At 37.7% G+C, this 25,397-nt stretch overlaps 1 protein-coding gene across 35 annotated transcripts in view; it reads right to left on the bottom strand.

The window, feature by feature from the left end:
• Window positions 1-1,694: 1,694 nt before the first annotated feature.
• The window catches only part of Mbnl1 (muscleblind like splicing regulator 1), a 170,486-nt gene continuing 146,783 nt past the window's right edge, over window positions 1,695-25,397 (bottom strand). For 10 of the 35 annotated variants that reach the window (XM_075950488.1, XM_075950487.1, XM_075950452.1 and 7 more), the window contains 7 exons: window positions 19,297-19,554; window positions 18,114-18,167; window positions 17,081-17,234; window positions 10,240-10,275; window positions 9,445-9,539; window positions 6,683-6,757; window positions 1,695-5,049 (listed from right to left, as the gene is read on the bottom strand). In XM_075950488.1, the coding sequence (XP_075806603.1) occupies window positions 6,701-6,757; window positions 9,445-9,539; window positions 10,240-10,275; window positions 17,081-17,234; window positions 18,114-18,167; window positions 19,297-19,554 (654 nt within the window). In that variant the 3' untranslated portion in view covers window positions 1,695-5,049; window positions 6,683-6,700. The remainder of the gene's footprint in view (window positions 5,050-6,682; window positions 6,758-9,444; window positions 9,540-10,239; window positions 10,276-17,080; window positions 17,235-18,113; window positions 18,168-19,296; window positions 19,555-25,397) is intronic. The other 25 variants (XM_075950458.1, XM_075950480.1, XM_075950459.1 and 22 more) reach the window with 11 other exon arrangements.

Below are 25,397 nucleotides of genomic sequence, written 5' to 3'. Positions count from 1 at the left end.
GAGCAAACGATTTTATTCTATGTGTGTAAGAAAGAGCTGGTGCCTAGCAGAGGGCCCCGATCCATGAACTGGTTTTTAGTAGATGCCTCAGTAATACTATATCCTTCTGAATGATGTTTTCAGGGGAATACTACTACATGCAAAATTTTTCAGTAGACTCATTTGCTGTTGTGATAGAATAGAGCTTCATGTGAAGTAATGTAAATGCAAATGTAAAAATGATTTTCATTATAGCATTTTCAGTCGATCAAAAACACCTGAGATAGGGTTTGGAGAGAGTTCAATGGTTGTGAAGACCTTAGTGCCATTAGCAGAACCCATAACTGTCTGGAACTATAGCTCCAAGAGAGCTGGCATCCTCTTCCGGCTTTCATAGGCACCCACACACATATGGGCATACACTTACAGTCAGAGAATCATGTGTGCAAGTAAAATAATAAAAATAAGTTCTTCATTTGTGTGGTGGTGGCACATGCCTTTAATCCCAGCACTCAGGAGGCAGAGGCAGGCAGATTTCTCAGTTTGAGGCTAGCCTGGTCTAAAGAGTGAGTTCTAGGTCGACCAAGGTTACACAGAGAAACCTTGTCTCAAAAAAAAAAAAACCACTAAAACAAAAAACTGGATATCTCAGACTAGAGAGAACTAGTTCTCCATTATAATTTATTTTTTATTTTATGTGCATTGGTGTTTTGCTTGCATGCAGGCATGTGTGAAGGTGTCGGGTACCTGGAACTGGAGTTACAGACAGTTGTGAGCTGCCATGTGGGTGCTGGGAATTGAACCCAGGTCCTCTGGAAGAACAGCCAGTGCTCTAAGTTGCTGAGCCATCTCTCTAGTCCCATAGGGTTTTTTTTTATGGCACTCAGAAAAGTTGTAGAGCTTTCTCTCTTTGATGAATGTCATACAAAATGGTTGCATATGTTGAGAACTCGAATCACTAACAGAACTGTTAGCGATAAGTCAACAATAAACCAGGCATTTATCATCATCATTATTCCTGAAAGAAGTTTTGGGGAAAAAAAAAGAAATGAAATTCAAATGAGAAGTGTGCAGCCTTTGACAAATACCAGAGCAAACATATAATAAAACTGAATGATAAATACAGTTTCTTCATATTAGAACTTAATTCTTCACAGCTATCTGGTAAGGGATACCACATATCACTAGCTGTAAAGACTTCAACAAATTCAAACACAGTTACACGATCACTTACACACACACACACACACACACACACACACACACACACACACTGAGGAGGTATGCAGAGTGTGACTCAACCAGCTGTTTAACCTTTGTGTCCTTCTGAATAGAGTGCAATCTTATTGACGAATTTGTCTCTCAGAGCTCGTTAATAGGAATTAACCAAGTAATTTACATTTCTTCATAGAAAGATCTAGAATTAAAAAACTCTGTTGTTGTTTTTTAACTTACATATATTTTCCTCATCTACCATTTAAGTTAGTAGAGCCAGGAAAAGTGGGCTGAGAAATTTTACAAAGCACTGGGAAAATATCAGTTATCTCTTCAGTTTAGATTCTCAGCATCGAGAGATGATGCATCAGAAAGCATTAGCTGCCTTCGCTGCAATCTTTTGAAACCAGACAATTTATACCTATGTTCATTACGGTGTATATGTAATGCATGTGAAATGCTGAGAAATAATTCACTACTCAATCTCAGATACACATATGTACTTAAGAAAGAGAAGTTTTATTAGGGCAATTTCACTTTATTTTTCCATACAGCAAAGTCAACTACTGCAGTAATAATAAAATAAGCATAAAACAAATTGCAGCCCTAGACAAAATACATAATTGTAAGCAACTACAAGCAGAAAGTAAGTTGTGATTACATAATAGTAAAACCAAGCACATTGTCCTTTCGGCAGATGAAAGTGGTTGGGTTGCTGGTAAGGGCAACATCAGCAGCCAGCTGGAGTGAAGGCTGGGCAACCAAGTCATTAATCAAGTGGCCATTGTCACATTTTGCTCTTTTGAGTACTTCCGAGTTGAAAATTAAAACTGTGAAATTTGAACTTCTTTTTTCACCTGCGGAAAGAACAAGATCTACAGCAATTAAAAAACAATCACGTAACAACTACGGGTGTGCTGTTTGGTTTGCCTGTTTATGGTTTAAATTTTGTGAAAGTCAATACTTGTTTTGAAGATTTCATTTTGTGAACAATAAACCATTGAAATTGGCAGAAACAGATTTGAATAATATATGTCCTTAGCATAGTTCTTTCTCTCTTTTTGTTGAAGTTTTAAACATGCAGTAGTTTGGAAAACAATGTAAGGAATATCTGATCCATGATTTCACCTTAATGGCTGAAGTACCTGCTATTTTTGGTAATGATCTTCAGGCAGATTTGGCCCAATGGAGTTTTGTCAGTCATGAGATCTTGGAAGGATGGCAAATCTTTCCAGCTGAAAAATCCTGGCAAACTACAAGCTGTCCACAAAAAAAGCAAAGCAACGCATCTGAAGGGTATGGAGTGCTAAGTCTGTGCCACTTTCGGAAGCAATTTTGCTCAGTCTGTCATCTCATTAGCCTTAACAAAACTCCTTGTAATTATAGACGTTTTTATTCAAAATAAGATCTTGCTATTATACAGGTTTCTCTCTTTTGACTATATACAGAAGTGCAAAAAGTCAACCTTTCTCTCTAGACTCTCCAACATGCTCAACTGCAGCATCATCAACCCTCAAGAGTTTGCACACACGCTAAAATTCTCATTACGTAAACTTTGAGTATTTGGATTATCAACAAAAAGTCCCTTGTTCTATTTATTGATTATGCAGCTTATTTATAACAAGGCCTGATATTCAGGGATTTCAAAAATATTAAACAATACTTTAACATTTGAAATGGATACAGTAGAAAATAAATTTTATTCTAATATCTAGGATCTAGATCTTCTCATAATAACTAATTACAAACAAAATAAATCATCAAAATATTACTCAATTGTCTGCCAGGATTGTTGCCATAGCAACAACTTAACTTCTTACTTAGCAATGATTATATATTTATAAGATATCCATATAAAAGATCTTTGTTCTTTTAATGAAAACTAGACAAGAACAATGACTGACATTCTTACACTGTAATATTAAATCAGTAAAATATAAATCATTTAGTTAATAATACGGATATTCATATGACACTACATGTAATTTAAAACTGAGTATGTTATGAAGGAAAAACTACTTTAATTTTTTTGTATTTTGAAAAATTCATTGGTAAAATCTAATAAAACAATAGTCTATAAACTGAAATGGTATTCAATGTTAATAGAAAATGAAAATCTAATAAATGTAGGAAATGAAAAACTACATTTTAACAAGAAAAATAAGTAATATTCTATAATGTAACTAACTACAATAACATGTGAAGTCACCATTACTCTCTTAACACGATTGAAATTACATTGGTATGGGTTCCAACCCGTAATGTAATAATCTAAGGCTTTAATAGATGTACAGTACAATCAGTAAATCAACACATCAGTCTTATATTAGAAAGCATCTCTCTCAAGCATAAAAACTTGCAGTAAACTTGGAAGTACGGAAAGTTCTATAACGGAACTCTCACTTCTCCCATTCCACACTACATCTGCCAGTAACCTGGCCCCTACTCAGCGATTTTAGAATTGCTGAACAGAGCAAAAATATCCTTTACGAGCTGCAACATCCAAACCACAAAAAAGGGGAATTCCTTTGGATGAATCCATTCTTAAAAACTGAATGCACATCTATTTTTAAAATTTTTAAAAGGCTTTCTAAGGCTATAAGCAGTTAATCTGAACAAAAGAATCACATATAAAATTCACCCATGTACTTAACCCACCCAATTACTAGGTTAATTAAACATTTCCCATTTTCATATTTTGGTTTTCATGCATCTGATGACAGTGCTGTTCTCTTTGTTTAGAGTCACTATTTTGAACGTGACTGTGATGAAGCATTGAAGCAAACGTGAAACCATTTCTGCAAAGCATTTATAGTCTTTTGACTTTTGACAGAGGCTATAAATAGAAGCAAAATAATTTCCTCAAACATTTTTTTGTTATTGTGTCTCAGAAATGGCATATCCCTTTTGAATAACATGTTATATAGTTGAGTATGCATAAATATTACACTACAATGCATTAAAATAATTTTGTATATCTATTATATATATCTCCAGTATGTGAAAGTTTATCTGTACTGACTTTGTGTTGTGCTGTCTATTGTTACTGTAGAGTGAAATTGGCCATTTCTGAGACAGCTTTGGTTTCAAAAACAAAAAAAGAAAAGAAGAATGGTGCCCTTTGATTGATTAGTACTAGCAAATAAGCAACAAAATGTGGCTCTGAAAATAATAACACTGAAGAAATAATACTCTAATTTGATGTACAGTCTATGGCACTTCATGAGAATCCTTAACAACATGGTACTTAAAGCCATGATGTGCTTTAAAATATACACAGTTGTGGTTTTGCTTGGCACATTCATCTCTGTCAGATCCCTCCCTCACCACGTCTTACAATCTATTACAGTAAAAATATTACTCTTAAACAAAAGACTGTGCATGCGCGCTCTCAGCTCTAATGGCAACTTTAAATACAAGGTGCACCTTTGTTACTTGTAAACCTTGAAAGAAATAAACTCATTTTTTAAAAAATTATATCTTGGTCTACAGACGTACCAATACATAATAGAATCATGGTTACACCATAGTCTGTCTTTTCAAGATGGCATGAATATATAGGAAACTAATTATGTATGCATATTTTAATGCATAACTCTGTGCTACAAAAGAAAGACAATGTTGTTCTTTTAGATAGGAATATCACCTCAGCACAAATACCAATTGAATGTACAAAGTGTGTAGGCAACAGTGTGCAGCAAGTTCCCATGTTGTCTTTTCTTCTGGTTAACATGCAATATGTGGATGTCTTGTGGCTGAGGGATTTTTGTGTGTGTTGCTTGACGGTATATACAATATGGCTAATGACGTCGTCCTTACTCTAACCAAGCACACTGTCCTTTCCTCTTTGATGATCTACAATGGAAAAAAGAGATAGTCTTTGTTAAAACACATTAATTGTTGAAAACATGTTCAGTATATAGTTAATATACATCACACATATACACAAACACACACATACATACACAAACACACACACACAGAGAAGACACCATGTTGACAACTTCCTCTAAACTTATAACGAACAAAGTAATGTCCTGACTCCATGCATTTGAGCAACTACGAAGGAACTGCATTTTATTTCCCACCCACGCTTCCATTTTTAGACAGGGTCTCACTGAGTATCCTTCTGAGTCTGGAGCTCATTATATGGACCAGCCTTGAGCACATAGAAACTCATAGTTTCTATGTGCTGGGATTAAAGGTGTGTACCACCATACCTGGACAGAACTGCTTTGAGAGAGCTTACAAAATGGAGAAAAATCAACTTAAATAACTTGACTGCAATGCATCTTTTGCAGGCTCCTCAAAATCTCAGTTCATTTCTTCCTTAAATGGAACTCATACTCTGCCCACCATTCTCTCTAGTCTGGGATCTATCTGTGTCTGGCTCTTGGTGTGGATTCTTCTCGCCTGGTTTTCTAAGCACCATGAAGACCTGATTCTGTCCCTTCTGCCAGGTCCTTACTCTCCCCTCCACACAGGACCTTCACTGTCCAAAAGCCTTCTCTGACCATTGAGAAGAGGAGCCCTGGACCTCTGCCTCACAGGACACTCGTTCAAAGTTCTCTTGTGCTAGCACACAGTTCTGAAATCATTTACATCATTGATGGGGCAACTTACAGAAAAGCAGTACAAAACCTTACTTGCCAATATGTCAGCGACCAAATAAATGCAGGAAAGCAACAAAAGAACCTTCTACTGACCAGACTGAATTTTAAATGGCTCTTTGCAAATTTACAAATATAAGTACCTGTCATGCTTCTGTGGACATGATCTAATTTAAGTTGTATATGTTGAAGAAACATGTACTTTAGGGAGAAAAAATAGTAAATTTTGCAGGTATTGAAAACAATGTCACAGAAAGCAAACCCTTGTGAGGAACATTAACATCTTCAGAATCCTATATCACTAAGCTAGCTGTCTTGAAGTACTATTTAACTGATAAAAATATCTGTACATGTATGTATGTATATATGTGTATATATACATATATGTATATAAAGTTATTTGACTTAGATCCATTGTTCCCTACTAATCCTGTACATGATACAGGTGGGTATGTATTATCACATAGGAATGAGTGAAATAGTAGTTAAAATAAAATTAATGACTTCTACGCAGTCACCAAATAACTGCGTATGAGCCAAATCTAGTTCACTGTCTAATTTGAAGAGTTTTCTTGAGGTACAGTCCACATCTACTTATTTCTGCATTCTCTAAGTGTTTTCGCACTACAGTGGGGGAATTGCAGCAGAAGCTGAATGCTGCATACAGACAAAAATAGCTGGTCTGTAGGCCTTGCAGAAAATTTCATCAAATGCTAACTCATGTTTTTGTCTTCTAAGTACCTTTGCCATATTTTATTCATGCTTGTACTTATTTGTAATATCAATTAAAATACCCCCAAATATTTATCCTTTGTATTTTAAGTATTAACATATTCCAACCACAAATACTGAATGATTATACTGCATAATAAACTTACTGTTTTGTGACGACAACTCTACATCTGGGTAACATACTTGTGGCTAGTCAGATGTTCGGCAGATATTATGGGTATCTAGCAAATAAAAAAATTATTTAATGAATGATCCATGCAAGCAAGCCAACCACCGAGAGATGAAAACATCTTAATATTAAATTTATACAAAACAGTGAGATTCAGCTGTGAGGTGACAGCCCTCATTGGGTCAACATGACATAAAGTTAATATAAACGCAAATGCCAGAGAAGCACCTCACTGCTTGTAATCTTCGCGTTAAGTACTACTCTACGGATGTTACCAGTACTTAGAAAGTAAGAGAAGTACAGCTATCAAAAATTCATGCAGAGCAGTTATTAAAAGAAGCCCTTTTTGTTGGCCTACACACACACGCACACACACACCCTTGTGGTTTCAAATACTTAGCAATGATACTGAAATCAAGAATAAAAAAAAATGTCTTGCCTGAGTTTGTGCAACCAAATTTCTAACATTTTCATTCAGATCAAAGTGTTTAACTTTTGACCCAAATTAAATAAACCAAGTGTGAATTATAAAAACGTGGTTCAAAAAATAAGTGGGAAAGAGAACCGGTTTGTTCATGAGCTGACTTCGGAACCTCAGCTACACAAGCTGTTGCATTTTAGATAGGCAGGGACTCGGAGAACTTCGGAGAAAATACAATGAGAAACCAATACAGAGGTTACTTTTTTCCATACAAAATCAAACATGTGACTTGATTCTTCTTCAACCTCCAATTAAAGGTTGATAATGTGGGCAAGGCAACCCCACAGGTTGAGTGTAGCCGAGGCCTGAAAACATTGGTTCTAACATTTATTTGTTTCCTGGTTGTGTGAACCTGAGCAAAGGAACTAACTGGTGACTATTTCAACTTACTCTATACAATGACACTAAGTCCATTTCAGAAAGTTAGTTGGGGTAACAATGGTCTCACATACATGAAGGCTTTTATTGTTTTCATTTTAAATATCCTAGACTATGTCAATCTTCTAAAACCTATAACTCACAGTCTGGAGTATCTATTACTATGTTCCTTTTAGTTTTAATTTCTTAGCTGACATTTTTACACAATTTTACAGCATTGGCAAATGGCACAAAAATGTGCTCCAAGCATAATGAAGCTTCTCATACCATTGTTCCTGCTGCTGCAGGGCAGGATGTTGCACCCAACAGTGTAGAAGCATCAAGGATGGGGCTGTCGAAACATACCAAGGACCTTCAACACCACTCGATGCAGATGAAGGGCCAGCTATAAACTTCTGCATGCATGCAGGCTGCATTTTGTGGCATCAGCTATTCCCAGCATTGCTAATGTACTGTAGGCATATACATATGTATGTATATGTAGATATAATATATGTGTGTATATATATATCCATTCCCTTTCCTTTGGTTGTAGAATAGTAATAGTATGAAGACCCAGGGAATTATGCATGAAATGGTCACAGCACAATGCAAAAAGTAAAGTGTCCCCTACAACCCAAGTGGCCAAGGGCATTTTGAATTTGCTTTGCTATAGTTGTGCTTACACCAGCAATTCTATAGTCATATATGGAATACACAGGAGATTCCAGCATCAATGATGTGCACCAAAAATGGACTGCACTGCATCTACTGAGATTTCGGTCAACCTATCATGCCACATATGCACAATCTAGCATTCTTGTAAATGAGTCTTCTGTGTTAGTACAAATCCAAGGGTATTTTTGATAAGTCTGAAAAACTAATGATTCTTAGCCAAGAATTATTTAAGGCTTGTCTGAAACCTAAAATTAAATCCTTTTGGCATTATGATCTCGAAAGGTTTTAATGACTATATTAATAGCTCAAAGCTCATCAACAGACGATGATATATTGAAAAAACAAAAGAAAAACAAAACAAAAAGAAAGCAGATGCTCCTCATAGCACTAACTTTTGGTTCTTAGTTTCTCTACCTGCTCCAAGGACACTATGCTAGATCCCATCTGACAAGGTTCTTTTCAGTATCACCAGGCTCCATCTAACTTCTGCCAGTGAAACAGGCATAACCTGGTTTAGTGACTTTCATGCACCACCATCCCTACTAAACTGTGCTTTCATAATTTATTTATCATTCATTCTTTCTTTTTCTTCCTCCCTAAATGTCCCATATTTATGCAGGTTAACTGTGGAAGTGAGAGAGTACTTAATTTCCTTTTCCATTTAAAGCAGCTAGAATCAAGGCTGAGAGACGCTGCATAAAAGCAATTCATTTTAATAAGCAATCTGCTTATCAAAATTAAGCTATAAAAATATATCAAAACTCTATTTACAAGAGTGGTCATTTGTGGCATAGGAATACATTAAAATATTTTCCCTTTTTTTTTTATTAAGAATTTAGGAACGAGCTGAGAAAGTATATACCAGATGCTTTAATATTAACCTCATAATTGCTCCCACATTGGGTGGCCAAAATCCTTAGACGATTGGTTGAGGAAAATGAGAATTGCTTGTGTAAATATCAGTTTAGTAGCTTCAGAAACAGAGCTGCGACACTTTGGAGCACTTATAAATGGCATAAAAGCAATCGGCTGCTTGTCATAGAGAGAATGTGTAGGCCAACAAGAGGTATCTTTGAACCCCATGCTCATGACGGCACCCTCTACAGCTCTCACACACACGCGACTCCCACTGAGCACAATGGGAGATCCATGTGCGTTAAGGCTGCTGGACTTGGCCCTATTAAGAGTTGGTTTTTAAGAAACAAAGCTGTAAATTAGCAAACCTGGTTGGCTGTGGCTGTTGCAGCGAAGGGAACACTTGTGGCAGATGTTGTTGCTGCGGACACAGTGGCTGGCGTAGCACCGTGCACCATGGGAACTTTCGGAGGGAAAATCATATAAGCAAACATACAGAAGAGTGTAGCAATATGGAAACCATGGCAACATGGAGGAGATCATTGGGCAATGGTATTTATCATAGCAAGAAGCCATGTGACAGAACATCATCACCAGCGAGTGACATGCAATCACAGCGCAAAGCAGGACAACATTCCAAAGAGAGAAGGGGAGGGAGGGATGAAAGAGAAAAAAAAAAGAGGGGGGAAAAAAAGCTTGTTACCATTAAATCAAGAAAATTGATACAAACAGGCTTAATTTGCTAAGTTAAAAAAACAAGAATTTTATATAGTATTCAAAGACATTAAAATATAAATAAAATACAGGTATTTACTTTGTATGTACAGTTATCCATTTGAATAAAAGTTCTTTTTTATTATTCACTACTATAAAAATATACAGTCATTACTTTTATGAGAGAGACTTGTTTTTATATACCAGAACTCATAGTCCAATCAAAATCCACTAATAATTAAGTGATTAAGGAAACTTGTGTGGAAAGAAAACATTTATGTGGGGAGGGGGCATGTCAATTAAATAGAAATCGGCATTTAATTGACAGGTGTTAGTAAAAAGGAAATGGACTTGCCCAATAGATACACGTTAAACTTAGCAGTGGATTTTGAGGGGCTGTGAGATGCAACGTAGGTTTAAGATAATCAAGAAACAAAGCTGGCACCTACCAACACTTGTAGCGGGTGTCATGCACAATATTGAGCCTGCCCATCATGCATTGCAACAGGAAGGTGGATTTGAAAAGGGAAAAGAATTAAAACATCCCATCACACGTGTAATTAGGAAATTCATTTGAACAAAGAAGAAAACTTGTTATTACGGGAACAGTGGCATGTAACTGTCAGCACAATCAAACCATACAGTAGCACAGTGGTCAGTTAGAACTAGCCCCAGGTGAGGAGTAAGAGCCAATTTCACTGTGTGCTGGTATACTTGCTTTCTCTGAACTGCTGCTTCTAAATAGAGCACTTTCAAGAAAATTTAAACCTATTTAATTCATTTAGAAGAAATTCTGTAATGTTTTGTTTTAATCCAGCTGCCAGCTCTTATCATTGCTTTGCTACTTCCAAATCTGACACATGCATTTTTTTTAAGACTAAACACCCTGAGTAATGAGAAATAGTGTTCATTATTAAAATGCTAAATACCCCAATGCACGAAACTGACTGGACAATGTCATGAAGCGGAAACTAATTTAAACTCTTGGGCTTTGCTTCTCTGTTCACTGTAGCAGCAACCATACAGACACAACGAGGATGTGACCACCCAGACAGAAACTTTATTCAGAGGGATAGCAAGCAATAAAAAAACAGTATGCAAAAAGGGAAAACTCTTCACTTCTTTAGTGTAGAATTCAAAGGAAGAAAAAGCATTGTGGGGGAGCATAATTTTTTGGAATCTCAAACCAGTTTCCCTGTAGGCATCTGGCAAAAGAGAGGGACTTCCACTGCTCGCTTAGACCTTTAAGGCTTCTTAGAGTCGCCAAAGTTTACAAAATCTCACAGGCAAGAATTTGCTAATTAGACTTCAGTGAAAAACCTGAGTGCAAGATAATGAGGATGCCCATGTCACCTGCAGGGCCTTAAGCCCTGATGTCCACAGAGGTGTGACTGTAAGAACTGAATATAATGCCACATTCATAGTTCCTGCTGCCTCCTGACATATTGAAGCTCTATCTATTTTTGTCAAGTATAGGCCACAGTCGCATATGGAGAACTACTGTTCTTTCTACAAAACTATTTTCGACTCCTTAAGGTTTAAAATCTAAAATGGTTTTACATTTCTATCTAAATCTCTGAATCTTGGCACATCCTGTTTAACTACGAGTAGCATCTGGGATGAACATTTGTTAGAAAAATATCTGCCAACTGAGTCTTGTCAGAAATGGTTTTACACAACAAACTGCCATTGAGAAACATAACTGAAAAGAGGATTACTCAACTGGCATTGCTGTTACATCTGCAATACATCCGCGACCACAATTAGCCCAGGGCCACTGATGCCCGGTTAAAGCGAGTAAGGGATCTAGGGAAGCAACTAATAGTCTCTAGGGAGGCATTATTTAAGACATTTGAACAGCTTTGTAATTTGCTACTACTACTGTATAAAGACTTGTGAGGGGCAACAAGAACAACAAAACAGACCAATAACAAAGAATATATTTAAAGACAACAGAGCAAGCAAGACTTAATACTGGGTCAAGATTTTGTGAAGATACTACCCTATAGGCAGGAGGATTGGGAAAGAAAATGTACAAAGGTAAACAAAGGAGTAAGTAGGCTACTTAAGGGATGTGAAAACTAGTTTAAAATATTATCCACGTTACAGGTTTTAAATTTAGTATTATGCTACAGTTTGCCTACAGTAGTTCATGTGTAATTGAGCCTGCACGCACTGGAAGTGAGGCGACCTCACACACCTCTCTAAAGCATTTAGCTTTTTAATAATTGAATTTTTCTTTGGGTTATCATCCTCATTATCAATGTAACCAATGCACACAGCTTCAAGAGGGATTCATAGCAAATAAACACAAGGCAGCGATGAAGATACTAGCTGGGGTGCAGAAACTCACAAGTATGAAGACAGTGCTGTAGGACCCTCTTACCATAACCAAAAACCATTTTTGAAATGACCATAGTAAACATCTTTACTTCCAATTGGTTGATTTACTCATAGTGATGCACAAAGAGGCAATTTAAATTTTCCCTCAGTTTTCAGCATAAGGCAGAATTTAAGAATTTGTCAATTCCCAATTTTCCCTACAAAGACATTTGCGCAGCAGAATGGTGTGGTTGGAGAAATGTGTCACTGTAATCACATTATTTTTTTAAGTTAAAATGTGAATATAAAGGTCGGGATGACAATTTGTAAGTGAAATACAGGTATAGTCACAAAGACATCAAGGAGAAAGAAATAAAAAGAAGAGAGACAATGTTAAAACCGGAGATCTGATTGGAATTTCTATATTTACTTATTTAAGTTTATAGTAAGGAGTACAAAGGTAATTTGTGGTATTCTAAAATTAAAAAAATATTATTTATTAAAAACTTGCAGTCAATTAAATTGTCAAATTTGATATTCAAGTATGTAATAGCTTCCTTATTTTTCATTATTTATAAATCTTTTTAGCATAAATAAAACTATAAATATATATACTTAAATTGATTATAATAAAAGTGGCAGACTAGAGATTTTTGTGGCATCTATTCTATAAAAATGGTCTCATCTTCCTGCCTTCCTGGACCAAACATCTACACCACCATCTAAGAGAGTTTCCTGGCCATTTCTTTATATCAGGTATAAGCTCAATATGAGCCAACAAAAAAATTGTGTTAATGAGTTTAGCTCTTTTAAAAGCTGTTCACTAATATTGCTTGAGAGAAACATACTAGGGAGAAAAAAGTGATAGGTGCTTCCATGGAAGACAAAAACATAATGGAAAACTCAAGAGGGAGGACACAGAAATCTTTGGACCCATGAATTGTTAGCCCATGGCACATTCTTTCCTTGGTGTTGACATACACTTAAGGCAGGTCTGCTGAACTCAGGAGCTCAGTCAAGGATTCTTATTGTCTAGGTGGCATAGGACCCCTGGAGAAGACGTCTATCCAAGGTCCTCTAATTAGGTAATGCTTACAGTGAGAGGCAGGGACTGAATGGGAACAGAACACTTGAAAATCTGGGCTGTAGAGGGTAGGGGACAGAGGGAGGAAGCTGCCAGCGGAGGGCCTCAAAGTTCTCTTGGGATCCAGTAAAAATTAAAATGGCCCTAGATTTACATTCTAGGCTAAAAAATAAAATCAAAAACAATGAAAATATTATTTCTAACATATCAAAGGGGTGAAATTCATTTTGTTATATAAATGGCCCCTTACATTATTCCTGGTCTGTGTCATTATTCTGCTTAGTTTTGAAGAGTAAAGGTAAAATAAAAAAATTTAATGTGTCATTAAAATTGAAACAAATAAACAATACTGAACTTAATTTAATATTTATATATACTAGGTAGAGGGTGTGAAACAGGTGTGAAGTTCAGTGATTGGTGAAGCTGGTTCTGTTTCCTGAAATTCTTTTTAAGGTAACTATATAGCTAACACACAGCTATTGAAAAATTCCCCTGAGAGCCATGTAATATGGTGATAAATTGCTGGACTTCACTAGGTCTCATATTACTCATTGGTAACATAGAAAATTCAAGTCAGACTTTGGGTCTGAGAAAAAAGGAGAAAATAGGTCTGTATTGTTTGGCAAGCACAGCAAGGAGTCATTACTCAACCAATGGTGGCTGTTTGGAATGAAACATGGAAAATAAATAGGAGGGCTGTGGGGCTGAGAGGCTGGAAAGCATGTGCCCTAACTATTTCTGGATACTACATTTCCCCCTGCAGTCAGGAGTTTGGAATCTCTAGTGTAAATACTAGCATACCGCACGGCATATAATCAATATGTGTTGACTCAATAGAAGGCAAGATGGACGCAGAGAAAGGGAGGTCGGAGAGCTAAAGAGAGAATGATACCTGGATAGACAGACACATGGGTGGATATAATCGTGAACGGTGGATTGGGTGGATGGATGCTATGTAAGTTCAGGTCTGTTCTTAAATATGTGTGTATTTGTCCTTGCTAGCTGACTAGCGTGACACTGATCCCTGATCCTTTCTCAACAAACTAGTTCCTATGTATGTAGTCAATGGTTCTATGGACTTAGCAAACTGTGCTTCCCTGCAATTTGAATGAAACAGACTCACACTTATCTACAGTTACTAAGAAGCAACCAAACCACAGGGCTCTAAAAAAACCCAGCTGTGAAAATGATAGTGTATCTTCTTAATTATTATGCCGCGATTAGGAGACTGCTTCGCTTATATGTAATTCTATTTTATATGTATTACCTAGACTTTGGGAAATAAGACTATTTTCTCCAAGATAGTACACATGTGACTGTATATAAATCTATGGTAAGATCAACTTTCTTTAGTTCTAGCAAGATTTCAGAAAGTAAAATTGCCAGTATTTTTCATTTTGTGTGTAAATACACAAATGTCCCCAAATTTGAATAAAGCCACTGTCCATAGCAATCTGTGCTGTATTTGTCTACGCAGCTTTGTCTGGTCAGCCCTACGAAGCAGAGAACCAACCAACCCCATTCACAAACACATGATGGACATGGGCCATCAGGAGGCCTTGGTACCACCTACCAGGCAATCTAAACAGTAACTAGTCCCCTTAGGCTGGGTCTGGACTCCCAGAGTTTTCCAGACTCCACAGTTCCTACTTGTTTTGGTCCCAGTGTGGCTTTTGGGGTATAGGTTTATTTTCCCCGTAAAAATTCTTCATTTTCTACCTTTCTGACTAAGGGGTGTGGCAAAAATAGAGATATCATAGGGTCATTTTTCATGTACATGCTGATATCTATGTAAAATAATGGAAGTATTTTTATTTTTAAGTCAGGATGGTAGCATTTATCTCTGGTTATATGGCTAACGAATAACTCAACCTGGCTGTACGCCCTTCAGATCAGGTTGCAAATATATATTCTTTTATATGCCTGCTATCACAGTTTCACATAATGGTATAATGGTAAATATAATATCAAGATATCAGAATATCTCTGATATAAAAATTCATATAAAATGCAAGTAGATCTTTAAAATTTCAACCTATTTCAAGTATATTTTAAATTACTAAAATATCTTTCAAAAGTAGTGGGCAACTGATTGTGAGGCATGGATCCAATTACTGTCCCCTAACTTGAGCCTGCACAGTTTAGTTTAGTTTATAAACAGACCACAAAGCTGGTAAAGGGTCAAACTGTCAGAGCCCCACTGCGCTTCACACACAACTGCTGGCCACGGTGATTTAGAGGAGGAGGAAATGTTTGAATATTAGTAAGAAATTAAAAAAAAAAACACGGATAAGATGTACTATTTCAAGTTCTCTTACATAACACATGGAAGAAGATAATTTATTTCATTTTTAAATTTCAAATAGGGAAACTATGATTTTAAGGGTAACATTTTATTCAATAGAAAAAAATGACAGAAATATAATTTTAATTTGTTTAAGTATTCTAATAATCCCTTCAAACCTGGCCTAGAGATCTGGTTATATAAAACTGAGCGACTGTTCATTGAAAACAGTAAAAATCTAGAAGCACAGAAACTTAACCAAAAAGCAAGACAATGAGTCACTGGAAGTCTCCAAACAACGCTATATAAGGAACTGAGAGATACTGTGTGCTTTAGTGTAAAAACTTCCCTAAGATCAATGAATATGTTATAGATGAAGGTCATTTAATTTTTATCCTAATCTGGCTGGACAAACTCCCACTTGAAGAATGCTATCTCAAGAGTATAGCTACCATTTTACCCTGGAGCATTTTAATAAAACAGTTCAGCTAGCTTATTTATTTATTTACTGTCACCATAGCACAAGGTAGTAGAGCCATGATGTACATACCTAGCTATCAATTTACTAATTTTTTAATAAATTATTTTATCAAAAGTAGCATATATATGTTCAAAGTGTTCTCAAAATAAAACCATGTATGGGAAAAAGAGATTACTCGTACTCTTGGTTAATTAATTTTAAAATATGAGGTGTAGCCGGGCGGTGGTGGCGCACGCCTTTAATCCCAGCACTCGGGAGGCAGAGGCAGGCGGATCTCTGTGAGTTCGAGGCCAGCCTGGTCTACAAGAGCTAGTTCCAGGACAGGAACCAAAAGCTACAGAGAAACCCTGTCTCAAAAAATCAAAAAAGAAAATATGAGGTGTATAAAAAGTGAAGCAATGTACAAAATAAAAGAATTAAGGATGTTGAAATAGTAAATTTCTAACAAACTTAGTGAGTTATTAGTGTTTTTAACCCTTAAATCTCTATGAATGAGAGTATGTGCGTGTGAGCAAGCTGAAAGGGAGCTGAAACCAGAGAGGCATGACTAAGCACTAAAGAGGAAGACCATGGGATGACTAAGCAGTAAATACAAACACCAAGGGAAGTTGGACTTTAATTTCAGCATTGGAACAAGAGTAATTTTAGCAATGCATAATTAATACGAAGAGCACATCTTAAGAGCTCTAGGATGAATACATTTTAACTGCCTCGGTCCATTTTGCAAACTAATGGTTGAAAATGTCAAAATTGAGTCATTTCATAAAACTGTGGTGTCTTGAAGGCAAAGGGGTCTTACAGCAAGAGAGCGTCATAACACAGCTTGACAAACATACAACAGTGTTGAGGAAAGAGAAAAAAAGAGAACATTTCAATTCCAAATATCATAAACACCCACAAATATATAAACATCTCTGTCTCAGTAAGCTCAAGTCTCAGTTTCAAAGGAAAGCCATTTATGAAAGCTGAGTGTTTCCCCAGCTGGCTACCTTACCTTACCGTATGACACCCTCTCTATGACTTAACGGCTAACCTGGGCTGCAGGGATTAACCTGCTCTAACAGGAGAACCCTGAGCAGGTCATCAGAAACGCATTCCGTAGCCAATCCAAGCCCTTACCTGGTGGGAGGAAGGCGGTATGCTGCTGTAACTGCATGTTGGCTAGGGCCTGTTGGTATTGGAAAATACCAGTGTTAAAGACTGCGGTGGCACCGTTGGTTTTTTCAAGAGCAGGCCTCTTTGGCAATGGGGGAAGTACAGCTTGAGGAATTCCCTGTTTAGTGAATGAGTATAAAAACAAATACCAGTAAAAAGAGAAAAAGAAAAAAAAAAAGAAAAATCAGTTGTAGGCTAAAACTGTTAGGGAGCACGAGCAAGCAAGCAGCAGAGCATTTAACTACCCAGGGAAAAATCCAGTCGACAAAACCAATTAAGGAAATTAAGCAAGATAAAAGCTTTAAAGGAAGCATTATTTCGTCCACAACGAAAGCCCACTAGTAACGAGAGCAGATGTTATCATGAGTCAGGTGTTTTATGTCCCATAATGCTTCAGGCTTTCCGTGAGAAGCCGTTGATTTAGGGAAGAAGGAAAGGCGCAGTGCGAGCTCCGTGAGGGCCGAGGAGTGGAAGCACTGTGAGAAGGTCACTGTACAGTGACTGGCGGGGACACGACCTCCAGCCAGCTCTGCCCACCCCAGTCCGCTGACACATGCAAATGTCCCAGAGCATGCAAACTCTCCTCAAATACTGCACTCTACAGGTTAAAATGTAAGAATTCTACCACTAAAGCCATGCTAACCACACAGGTACAGAAATAAATATACAGTGAAAACCACACTTTACTGTCTTCCGAGTATTTCATTAGAACACTTTACAATGGAGTTAAACTGAATGTGGGCTGCTGGATTCCAGTCTTTCATTGTATCATAGCCATTTATGTACACATTTTAAGTCTTTCTGCTCATTTTTCAGGAAACCACACTCAGTTTTTCATTGCACTTTACCATTTTAAACAGGAAAAGGATTATATATATATATATTTTTTAATTGGTTAAAAACAAAAACAAAACAAAACAAAAAAAACTAAGAAACAAAAAACCTTGTATCTACAATAAAGCTACATGCCAAGCTAAAAGGTGAAAGGTCATAGTACCAGGTCAAAGGTTGCCTCGAGGGGTCGCTTCAGTGATTTGACAGCCGACTGAGTCTTAATTAGCAGGCAGCGAGCACATGATGGCAATGGGCCAGTGGGGTTCAAGCGCATTAACATAAACAGCAAGCAGAGGTGCATCATGGGGGCAGCAGTGCATTTTGGGTAGGTGAGAAAAAACAAATAAAAAAACAAATCATCGGAATGCCATATACAACGAATAACAAGACTAAGCATGCACAATAGAGGCACTATTGAGTTGTTATTGGAGGATAATTCCTCTTTGTAGTTAATTACAAACAATACTCTAAAGAAAAAAAAGGGAGTGAAAGAAAGAGAAAAGGAGAGAGTCTGCTTTCTGTATTTTTGCTCAAGTATCCATAAACAAACACAGAAAAGACCACTCTCATTTTATGGTGTAGTGACAATGATTTTTATGACTATTTTAAAAAGCTATATATTTTATATGTAAGAAAGGATAACATTAAAACAGCTAAGCCAAGAAATGGACCCCTTAAACTCCGCTACTAGGTCATACTGAAGTTTATCTTAAAAAAAAACCATTTAGTATCTATTCTAAATGACCTGATTCTTAACTCCTTGAGTAGCGCAGTTTCTTTTTCCTTCATGTATAATGGCTTAGTCAAGACCTGGCTCTTGAACAATCGTGTTTATGCCACAGTAGGCCTTCACGCTATCTAGATGGCAGGCTATGCAAAATGTTGCAGCTAATTTAAAAACAATTTTGTCAAAGTGATTCTCCTAAATAGTTTCAGATTATGTTATTAAAAGCAAGATAAAGGTAAAGAAGAGCTCTGATGTGCAAAAGAACACACCCAAGGAGAACAACGGCTGGTCGATGATGTACAGAGACTGGAGATGGCAGTGTTGTTATGTCAAAGAGGAGACAAGTGGCTCTTTATGAAGCAGGAATGTCAGAAACCCTACAGCAAGAATAAGACAGATCCTTAGGGGTTAGGCCAAGAGGAGGAACAATCTGAACCATCTGAGGAGTTACCCTCACTTCTGTGAAGGGCAGCTTCTTTATGTATTGTGTGGGATACCTGAACAAACATATCTTCAGCAAAACATAACAAAGAGGTTAATAGATGAAGGGCTTGTAGTAGACAAATTGTTCAATATCCTTCTGACTGCAGACGAGGAGGGCACTGCTCTCTCTACTCACCATGGCAGCTGCAGTGGCCGCAGCCTGTGCTGCTGCAGCCTGGTTGACCTGGTATTGGGCAGCCTTGATCTTGGCTTGCAGGTGTGCAGGAGGGTGGAAGTATTTGCACTTCTCCCGAGAGCATCTCCCTTTGATGTAATCCATGCAGACGGTGACGGTGTTGTCATTGGTGTCAATCATTGTGCTGTCAGCAGGGTGAGCAAACCGACAATCATTCTCTCCTCGGTTGCAGTTGCCTCGCTGGTACTCTCGACACACCTATGAGGTCATGAAATGAAGGGGATTCAGTCAATGTGAGCAGGCAGGTCCTTTCTGAAGACGATTTTTCAACGATCGACTCTGGGGGCCAAGGGTGTATATGGAGGGGGGAAGGTAAACTGGAGCAATGCAGCAGCGTGATTCGGCAGTGCTTAGTATGCAAATACGGAATCTTTCCGGCGAAATGTCCTTGAGAAAGGAAAGGCGTTCGTGATGAATGGAAAGCATGAGCTATCTATTCCAGCACAGTGTTGCTGTACTTATTCATTACCAAGGGGAAAATGTGGACTTTAGAGTGAAGAAAGCCAGCAGACACCACTTTCACCAGGTGAGCACATGAATATTAAGAAAGAATGAGACACAGGAACACCACTGTATTAATGTGACTTCCCTACTTCCCTCCGCAAAAAGCCCTATCACACATGGTGTCTGTATTGTTGCCGATTGGTAAATACTAGACACACTGAATGGGAAGTATTTTGCAAAAATAACTAAACATTCTTTCAAAGTGTCAAGGTTGTTAAAATAAGAAAGATTAAGAAGATGTCGTAGACTGGACATCATGGAGCCAGAGCAAGGATGCTGGCAGGACAGTTGCTTATGTCTGACACAGCCAATGAGAGCTACCCCACCTGACAACTTGAGCTTGATCCCTGGAACCCACAGGGTAGAAGGAGAGAACTGACCCCTAAAAACTGCCCTTTGATCTTCACATACATTGTGTGGCATGCAAGTGAGTAGACATATATATGCATAAATAAATAAAAGCAATAAAAATTTAAATTAAGTCAGATTCAGGTATACAGGTCACTTGATTCACAGTAAACCAAAGTTAAATTATGAGATTTATAAGTGGTACTGGAGTTGTTTAAAATGTTAAAATATTTAGTTTAGTGAATGTCAGGCAGCAAGAATTTGGGTAAACAGACATTAGCTCTGAGTGGAAACACAAAGCACTCTAACTGGACGGCATTTCTACCAAGTGTTTCCAGAAGTCACTTCTGAGCACTGAAAATGCATTCAGAATCAGTGTGAGTGGAGGGAGGAAGATTCACTTGTGTTACTGCCTACTCGGTTTATGGCTGTTAACTTCAGTGTGGGGATCCTGGGGAAGAGGTAAAATACACGATTTTCTTATTCTCTTGCTCTTTGAGTCTCATTGAAGTTTCCAAGTCTCCCTTTGGGAGTTTGATCTTTTGACCAGCAGAGGGCCATCTAAAACACCGAACGGCTTGACTTTATTGTGTGCCCTAGCTTCAAACCTCGGTAATTTTTTTTTTTAAAAAAAACAATGCACACTTCAAAGACAGTTCTCATACTTCCAGCATGCCCCCTCCCCCAACTGGGCGAATGCAGACACTGAACACTCTGTTTTGCAGTTAAAGAGGACTGAGATGCTGGGACTTTAAAGCGACTCATAAAAACGACTGCATTTAAACCAGTCCCTATTATGTTCAGATCCTATTAGGATGGAAGGCGGCTCATACCAAGAACCTGGGTTTGGCTACATATTAAGAAGCATGCTGGAAATGACTACCGGGAAACTCCGAGCTAGGAAAAGACGTGTGTTCTTCAGCACAGCAATGGCCTAGCACCGCTCACCTTCTTACTGATTTTTTAAGCATATTGAGTAACTAAGGGTACAGATGATTTAGGAAGCTTCGGAAGGCTGTTTTAGTACTATATTCACCTTCTTGAACAGAAGCAAGGAAACTCAAGTGTAACCACGAGTTTACAATTTAGAAAGCAAATGTGGCCAAGCTGTGTTTCAGGGCACTCCCCTTCTCTAGCGGACTACAAGAGGAAGTGGTGGGGCCTTCAGAGCACAGGTTCCCGGAGCCTGTTAAAAACTACAAGCTTATCACTGAAGCCAGTAAAAGAGATACTCTGAAAAAAAAATTACAATGTAATGAGTGAGCCTACCCATAGAATATTATGTTTTATGTTTATAACGCCATGTTGTGAAGAACAAAGGTCACTTTTGTGCTTAAGCAATTCATCCAAGAGGAAGCTTAGATGGGCCCATATGCGCTCTCTCCAGCCAGTTCTCAACAATTTCCTCTTTCCCAAGTCTGCCCAGGTGAGAACTGAAGGCAAAGACCTGACGCTATGTTTCACGTTTGCCACACCGGCAGGAAGGTCAGGTCCATTGGTGCGTGTATGCTTTCTATAGGTTAAAGACTGCTTGACTATAATTTCACACTTCATTTTTTTTTTTTTTTTTTTGGAATGCTAGCAGGGAGAGTTGTACAAATGCTTGATCAGAGAAAAAAGAAGCAGAGTTTTACAGTAAATTTTAAAGTTTTGAAAATGGAAGGTTCTTTTTTTTTTGCTGCATTTTGGACTTACACATGTTTTTCCAGTGTTTTGTTCTGACCTGGATGGGGACGGACGTGGAAGAACACAGAAACTGCTACCTTCACGTTAGTTTGCTGTTCAGGGGAAACGTGAAGGAGAAACCTTGTGAGTGTTGGGCTGCTGACAGCCGGTGGGGAAGGTTTGGTGGATAGACAAACTCTGGAATGCTGGGCACTGAACGGGGACAACTTTCAAACACATTTCCTCCTAACAGTCACCACCAGTAAAATGGGGTCTAGCAATGACTGCGGAATATGAGTTTGGTTTGTTCCTTTCTCTGAAAATTGGAGGAAACTTCTGACTAGGTTTACCAACCTCATTTAAAACAAAGCGTTGAGATGTAGTTTATCTTGGTAAACTAAAGTTGACAAAATTTGCAACAGATTTAATCTCATATTCCAAAACAGGATGAGAACTTATAAAATTTAACAGCAAACTAGCAGCAGAGAAGACAAAATTAAATAAAAATTATCCGAGCAATCTTCTGACTCCATTTTCCTTCTGTGTAATTTCCTGTTTGCACACATTTTAATATGAGGATGATCACAGTTTAGCGACAACTTGGTACCTTTTTCAGAAAACAAAGCCGTAACAGCGTCAACATTTTCATCTCCCTATGTGAGGTCCAAATCATCATTTCTGATTGCACATCAGATATTAAATAGCGCACAGACTATGGGTGACTCTTGAGTGGATATATAGATTATTTCCATCATTTTCATATTACAAACAATTTTGCGAAGGAAATACAACAATAGGCATTTTGGCTAATTTCCTAATTTTCTAACATGAATATGTAGAAGCAAAATTTGTTGGTAAAAAAAATTTGGGGTATTGATAAATGTTTCTCAAACCTAAATTAAAATGATGAGATATACTGAGATATACTAAGCCATACACAAAATAGGATTCACTCAAAACTGAACACAGAGTTTCTTACTCTGTGTACATCAAAGCAGAGCTGATACCGGAGGCCAGGTTGGTCTACACAGTGTAACAGGAAATGGATAACGCAGGAAAAGCAGCACTTCAACTGCAATACTCACCAAAACCATTCTAAATCCCATTTCTAACAAAACTTCTGTAGGATAATTACAAACCTTAAAGAGTCAACAGGAAAAAATAGCCAGAACAAATATCCAAAGAAATGTCTTCATAAGTCTTTGAACTATGCAGCCCCCGAGGTGTGTTTGGTTACTACTGTGTGGTAGGAACTGCTTTCCTGTCACCGTGTCTAAAGTCCTTCAGTATACTGCGAGCAATGCTCACTGCAACTTAGCAGTCTGTATAAAACTATGAGCTCTAGAAATACATCTTCAGTTCAGAGTCACGAATAATAACACTTGAAGGGGTGCAAAGTTGAGAGTTATAAAACAAGTATTCTGAAGGCTAGTCAGTTGTCTGATGAGTGAAAAAAAAATCCTGAAACCCACTACCAGACTAGCAAAGTCTACATGAACGAGACTGCCAGATTTAAACTACCACCCCAGTGATCCTAGTCTCTGTTAAGTTGGTAAATAAATTGCACCACGTCTAATAGCACAACCAAGACAACACGTTTTCTAATTGAAATGGCCAAAACCTAAACGTGTCCCTCCAAAAGGTCAACAAATATTTAAACTTTTCCTCAAAGTTGTTATGTCTAATCACCTATCATGAATACAATCTCTGTGAGGGAATGTGTTTTTCTGTGTCTAGTTAAATTCATAGCAGGTTGGCGAGCTGACATTTAAGGGTAGGAGTTACATGAACATTACTAGTCTTATGAGGGTCCTTTCTTGGTAACAGACAACAGCAAGTAAAGGCTTCACAGGTATCCAAAACAGACCTTTAACTTGAAGGACACCTGGTATAGTTCTCAACTGGATATGGTAGCATAAATGAATCTGTGGATCCATTTTGCAGAATGAAAGCTTACTATGATTCTTTAGACTAATCAATGATTTCCATTATTACCAATGCTTTGTAATGAAGCACACACATGACCTTAAGTCTTAGTTAGCCATTTCTAATACCTGTACACACTGTAATAATTTCTTTAAAGACTCTTTAAGCATTAAAATGATGCTGGGAATTACAGAAAGAATCCCAAGACCACAAAGCAGAATTATCGGAGCGTATTTTTAGTGACTAACAAACTGGCCTCACTTTAAGAGAAAACCACAACTTGAGTGTATAGTACAGAACATATAATCTTTGTAAAAATATCCAGCAAAGAATGGATGCATATATTGATACAAATGCTACCTATCTGTGATGTGTACATAACACACACACACACTTAAAAATAAATGTTTTAACACCTCTTTTGGTTGCTGTTGAAAGACAAAGAATGATTTAAATGTGCTGTGACATTAAAGATAAAATAAACCAGTGCAAATCTCAAATTTTACATATAAGCAACATGAAGTCATGTGACAAACCAAGCTTAAGTAGTTAACTACCCTACAAGCAGTGATTACCGGGTTTCTATTTTCTACCTTCAGACCTCTGCATCCAATCTGGTCAACACTAGTACTTCTAAGTGATTTGAAATCTCTTTATTGTGTGTCAATTAGAGACAAGGAGGAAAAGATGTAGCAAGAAGAACTAAGCCAAGATCCTAACTGTTTTAGACCAATTTTACCTCAGAAGAAAATAAAAATCCAAAATATTTTATTGTAGAACACGACTTTAATCTCTAAGTAATCACCGGTGTCAACTGTGAGAAAAGAGTTGTGGGCACTTCTTCCATGTCTTTCTCCCTCCAGTACTCCAGCTCTGGAGGTGCTGGGGGTTGGGGGAGCCCTGAATCCCTGCAGAGCAGAGGCACATGCATGTCTCCCACTGCAGGCCCTGTGACTGTGACAATGACTCACATGCTGGCAACAGAAGGGACGGCATGCTCACTGCTATCAGGAACGCCCGTATGCAGAAGGAGAGATTGTTCTAGCAGTAGCAAAGGCAAATGACAAAACACAGCAGCTCTTCATAAGGAAGAAAACTAAATGACAAAATACAACTACAGAAAAACTACCTAAAATTTTAAGGGAAAAAATAGAGTTTGAAAACGTAGCTGAGTTTTTTTAAGACCATTTTCAGTGTTTTGAATATTATTACATATTAATAATTAATATACTGACATTTCTCTCAGACGATTTGAGTCTCATTAGTCAATAACAATCATGGATTAAGAATCCTGGGTTTGCTTTACAAAGACCAGGGGAATAAAGCTGACGCAAATGCTGTTGTATTGCACTTGCAGACAGCATTAAGAAGAGAACTGCTGCACTTGTGTAGTGAGAAGCCGAACAGCAGAGTGTATCCCTATGGCAAGGGCAGGCTACATGGCATCTCTTTCCTACCCCGACTTACCTCCCTAGGAAACAGTGGTAATAACAGTGTCTTCCCATCAGATTGTTCTAAGGCTAGAAGGAGTGATGTCTGTGTCGGGGGGGACATCCTGACAAAAATGCTGTGATCGGATACTCTTTCTAATACATCCC

The sequence above is a fragment of the Microtus pennsylvanicus genome, chromosome 16 (genome assembly GCF_037038515.1).
Source record: "Microtus pennsylvanicus isolate mMicPen1 chromosome 16, mMicPen1.hap1, whole genome shotgun sequence".
Lineage (NCBI taxonomy): Eukaryota > Metazoa > Chordata > Mammalia > Rodentia > Cricetidae > Microtus > Microtus pennsylvanicus.
Note: the sequence above shows the minus strand (reverse complement) of the source record. Positions and strands in the feature narration are given on the sequence as shown.